Source organism: Oncorhynchus gorbuscha, linkage group LG16 (assembly GCF_021184085.1).
Source record: "Oncorhynchus gorbuscha isolate QuinsamMale2020 ecotype Even-year linkage group LG16, OgorEven_v1.0, whole genome shotgun sequence".
In the NCBI taxonomy this organism is placed as follows: Eukaryota; Metazoa; Chordata; class Actinopteri; order Salmoniformes; family Salmonidae; genus Oncorhynchus; species Oncorhynchus gorbuscha.
The window spans coordinates 45,573,990-45,579,469 of NC_060188.1; the positions used below are offsets into that span (position 1 = coordinate 45,573,990).

At 42.3% G+C, this 5,480-nt stretch overlaps 1 protein-coding gene across 1 annotated transcript; it reads right to left on the reverse strand.

The window, feature by feature from the left end:
• Positions 1-2,205: 2,205 nt before the first annotated feature.
• Positions 2,206-4,587, reverse strand: kcnj1b (potassium inwardly rectifying channel subfamily J member 1b). The gene is made up of 2 exons (XM_046307437.1): positions 4,497-4,587; positions 2,206-3,748 (listed from the first exon to the last, which is right to left on the reverse strand). Exons 1-2 carry the CDS (start codon positions 4,511-4,513, stop codon positions 2,596-2,598), a joined length of 1,170 nt encoding a protein of 389 aa, XP_046163393.1. The 5' UTR covers positions 4,514-4,587; the 3' UTR covers positions 2,206-2,595.
• Between the last annotated feature and the right edge of the window lie 893 nt (positions 4,588-5,480).

Sequence of the window (5,480 nt, forward strand, 5' to 3'; positions counted from 1 at the left end):
CTGCCATCAGTCAGGATGTGGCCCAGAAGTTAATTGACAGCATGCCAGGGCAGATGGCAGAGATCTTGAAAAAGAAGGGTCAACACTGCAAATATTGACTCTTTGCATCAACTTCATGTAATTGTCAGTAAAAGCCTTTGACACTTATGAAATGCTTGTAATTCTACTTCACTATTCCATAGTAACATCTGACAGAAATATCTAAAAGACACTGAAGCAGCAAACCTTGTGAAAATTAATATTTGTGTCATCCTCAAAACTTTTGGCCACGACTGTAGTCTTTGTTAGAAGGTGACGTTTAGTTGTTGGTCTGAGCTTTCCTGGGCACGTAAGTCGCCTGATATTTGGAGTAGAGAGAACATGTTGGTCTCATTAGAAAGCTAGGATTCATTACTATAAAACTCTAAATGTGTTTTTGGGGTCAATGTGACTGATTATGTTAGAGCAAGTCACAAATAAATAATCCATACCCAACCCTCCAGTAAGCCGTGATGAACTCACTTACAAAACTCCATTTTGGACGAGACTGACTTTATGAACACAATTATCTTCATTTTACACTATGTAGTACATTTTGACACTAGAATGAATGTTTCTGACTCATATCAATGCCACAAAGGCCACTTAAACCCAGATAAATTGGTTCTAAGGGGCAGTTACCTTTTTAAATGGCACATGGTTACATCTGTGTCTTTGTTTTAAGTCCAGTGCCTCAGGCTATTGTTACATTTGTATCATTTGTGGGGTGTGCATCAAGAGCAAAGTCATTTTTATCATTTCACTTTTTCTGTGAAAACCATTAGCACATACAAGTCTGATTAGGCTAAGCCAGAGTCATTTATTTCATATATATGTCTCTGGTAGGGCTTACCTATGCCACAGCCTCTGTCATAGAAACAAACAGAGCATGGCTTTGTGTCCGCGGTTTCACTTTTACATTGCAGAAAACGCTCGTCTGTAGTCCAATCATTCAAAACTAAAGACCTATTTTACCTGACCTACATGTTTCTACTTTCTGGCTCAGACTCCCGGGACGCTCTTAATGGGTACACACAAATTAATCATCATAAGTAAGGAACTATCAAAACTATGCAAACATTTAAAATAATCCCTATTTAATCTATAAATAACGTGTCTCACAGAAAATACATGATTAGCATTATTGATCAGATGGAGGTCATTACCACTAAATTAATTAATTTTAGGTGTGCCGAAGAATTTTCTATCCCATCATGGTGTGCCACGGTTTGGAAACCACTGTTTTAGTCCATTCCATTGGTCCTTAAGTGAAATCTCCACTCAATCGTGGCCCTGTGCCATGCAAAACGAACTCACCCATGGTCAATGAGCATCATCACTATCTTTCCTTTGTGGTACATCAAACAATTATTATTACCAGCTGAGATAAATGTTGATGAGTTGATTTTACTCCTGGCTCAGAGTTTGACTGGGCGTTGTCTTAACATCATTTTAAAATCTACTCTGAGCTGTGTTTTTGTTGTTGTCTTAAAACAGGATCCATAGGAGCTTTTCTGAGATGCTTTGTGGGATACAGGCCCATGTGGCAGAAAGGATAATACTCAAGGCATTGTCAAAAAAACATTTATTTCTTCTAACCAGGAATGCTGCTTTCCCTGAGAACAAGTAACTCAATATTACAAAATAAGACATCTACACAATGTAGATTAGTCACATTAATATTCCCAGTCAGTTCAATTAGCAGCTAGTCACAGTATTCTAAAGGAATTAAGGCATACATGATGAATCTGTTATGGCACATAATATGTACTTTGTCATTCCAGTTAAGAAAAAGACTATGTAATGAAGCAAGTTCGAACCTCTTGTTATTCCCCCCATCTCTGACATATTTCATTAAAACAGGCTCAGGTCATAAGCTTCTCATGAATACCCCCTGTGCTTTACTCTCTCTCCCACTCTCTCCTTCAGGTCATGACCAAAGCCCTTTTTAATAGTTACTGTACCTAGTACAATAGTTACTGTTTTGTATGTCACAAAGGTGCTTTGAGTGTAATGAGCTGTTCTTACCAAGAGTTTAGCTCCTACCAGAGCTTGAAAACACCCGTTCAACATTGACAAGAGTGAACCTCTCAACACATAGCAATGTCATTTTTCAGCTTTGCTGTAAAATGTATTTCCAGGGATCATTGATTTCTTCGGTCTTTTGCATTGTATGTCTTTTTTTTAAAACAACACATAAAGGCTGATATTTTGTCTTTTAAAGGCATAGACATAAATAATATTGAGTTGTTCAGTCTTAACTCAAGTGCAATACCCAATGATCACATGAAGTAAAGTAAAGATTTGCACCCATATCCAAGGTGTACATTATTCTTTGGCTCACTGGTTATTAGATTAGAACTGGGGCTACCTGCTCATTCTCAATGACTCACTATGAGCCCCTGACCCCAATATGAGCTTTCTGTCATCCACATCGGACTATAGAGAGGACATGAATACTCTCATAAACAAGTGCTTAATCCACATCTCTCTTGGCGAGCCACGCCCCACATCCTGGGGGCTGCTGTCTGATAGTCTGTTGTTTACAGCGGAAAATTTCACCCTCTTTCCTCTGGCTCACATTTCTGTGATATCCATTGTGTCTTGAATGTCAATCACCTCGAATCCGGGGTTGTCAATACCTAGCTTCCTGTGGTGGTTGTTTTGGTTATTGTTGTGATTGGTTTGGTCTGGATCACTCTGAAAGCATTGGACACAGTGTGGGGTCGTCACCGGCACGGTTCTGGAGAAGTTGGAGAAGTCCACATGGTACTTGCCTGTCTTGGTGCGGGAGATGATGGGCAGGAAGCTGTATCCCCATTGGACCTCCTGGGGGATGAAGGAGGTCCGTACCTGGCAGGCGGAGCTGGTGGATTCGGCCATCCCATCCAGGAAGACCACCAGCTCAAAATCCTGCTGCTGGAGGGTGTCCGCTGACATGTCGTAAAATGGACTGGCCTTGTCGATGATGTGGTACAATGTCAGCGGGCAGACAAAAAACAGGTTGTCCTTGCCAGCGTCCACTGCAAAGTCAATGCCTACCTGGTCGAGAATTATAGTCTCACCTTCCGGCGTGACAGTTGTCCTAAGCAGCTTGCCGTAGATTTTGCTCCCGATTAGCAAGGTCTTGCGGAGGTTGGCCACTCGGATAAGCAGGCACAGGCTGCCCTTCTTCAGGCAGATGACCGCTGTGTTACTGAAGGTCACTGTCTTTGCCCTCTTCTTGGGAAGGGAGATCTTGGCCAGGATCACTCCACACATGAAGCAGTTGACAAAGACCCCAATGAGGGATTGGACGACAATGAGGGCCACGGTGCCAGGGCAGTGCCCAGTGAGTGCCCGTCCACCATAACCAATTGTTGTCTGGGTCTCTAAGGAGTACAGGAAAGCCGTGGTGAGTCCATTGACATTGTCTATACAACGAACGTGGCTGTCTGTGCGGTTCTGTCCAATCAGATCACCATTGCTCTTGGCAATCCAGTACCACAGAAGGCTGAAGATGAACCAGCTGCCTGTGAAGGAGGCGACGAAGAGGAGGAGGACGAAACGCCAGCGGATCTCCACAACCGTCGTCCAGAAATCCCCCAGGTAGGCAAATTGGTTGTGGTACTCGATGTTGCCAAACTCAATGTTGCAGCGGCCATCTTTGGTCACCAGACGAGTCCGGCGGATTATGCGCTCCATCACGTGGTCGTGGATGTGCCTCTGGATGAACTGAAACATCCTGGAGCTTTGGGAAAAAGTGTATAAGACCGGGATAAACCACAATGGAGAAACCACAACTAGCAAACACTAATTTAAGTTGGTTATAGAAAATGAACATCAATAAAATGAATATATATAAGTAATTATTAAAACTTAAGTGTTGTTTATCTCAGTCGAAGTTTTGGGAACGAGTTTACTAACCTTCTTTTTGTTTCATAAAACACCTCGTCAGCAATATATTTGAAAATGTATCTTTGATATTCCACTCATTTATATTCATAACAACACATATTACATTGGTCTTAGATATATTAGATAAAAACACAACATTTTGAGTGTCTCGGGAGATTAAATAATTGATTTCACAGTTACTCACCCTACAAAGTGGTGAGGGTACATTTGTGGTTCTAATTATTCCACTTTTGTTCCACAAAACTAATCCCTGGCAGCAGTTCCACTGAAGGGAAACCAGACAATAGTAATGACCTTGCACTATAAAACTTGCTGGCCTACATGACTATGGCAACACAATTAAATGTTTAACATAGGTCACTCATCCTCTAATAAAACTCAATAAGGCAACACTATTCCTGCCATTAAAAGACCATAGCCTTTTTTCAAAATTAGAAAAGTGAAAACGTTCACCCTCCTCTCCTATTCAGCAAACAAAAACGTCTCACTTTATGAAAAATCCCTTAACAATACTTAAGAAATAGATCACTGTCACACTGTCGGTCTGTCTATCTGAACAGCAGAAATTCCATTTCACGTACCTGCTAAGTGAAACCATGGGCCAAACTGCAGAGACGGGATCGGTATGGGACCTCACACTCCTCAGTGAGTTGCAATGTAGGCGTTGCAGAGGTTTTAATCCACAGGGAAATTTCCTAATCCCAGCCACATGCCACGGTGTACAGCCCTCATACAGACAGACAAGAGAGGCAAGTCGGAATGTTACGACAGTGTGTCACTATTTTAGCTCTTAGACCCAAGTCAACATCCCACCACACTCTCCTCCAGAGTCCCCAGTAGAGCCACTCATCCCCAGTCAGGGTGTTGTGGTTCCCTCCCCCTGACCTGGTGGCTCATTGTACATGGTATCCACCACCACCACCACAAGTGAAGGCTCAACTCCAAAAATGTAGTATTCTGGATTCCATGGCCGCACAGTTTGCCAGAAGGCACACAATAACAATGGCAGACTGACGGTGCACCTATTGGAGAGGGGGCAATGTAACCAGTGCAGCACTCATGCTGTTGTTGTTTTCAACTCCACTGAGAACATTAGAGCTTTGCGTTGAGGCCCACATTTTTTTTTCCACTAGTCCCCAACCACCCCTCCTCCTCAAAACTTCAGCCCTCTTAGTATTTGCATCATAATGAAGTATGCCGGAGTGGCAGGGAGCAGTGGGCGATATTCCAGTGGCAGAATGAGTTTGGAAAAAAAACATCTCTCAACTGTGGAACACATAGTCGGATTGGCCATCTGGCAATTCTGGCAAATGCCAGAAAGGCCGGACCATCTTTTATTGGGGTGGGCTGGTCAAATCGTTTTAATAAATAAATAAAATAGATTTTTAGGATGTCTCATGGTCACCACAGATGCAAAAGTGTGACATAAGCGGATGCATCCAATGAAAAAAACGGATTCATCAAATTGTATTAGTCACATGCGCCGAATATAACAGAATATAACACCTTACAGTGAAATGCTTACTTACGAGCCCCTAACCAACAATGCAGTTAAAAAAATATAT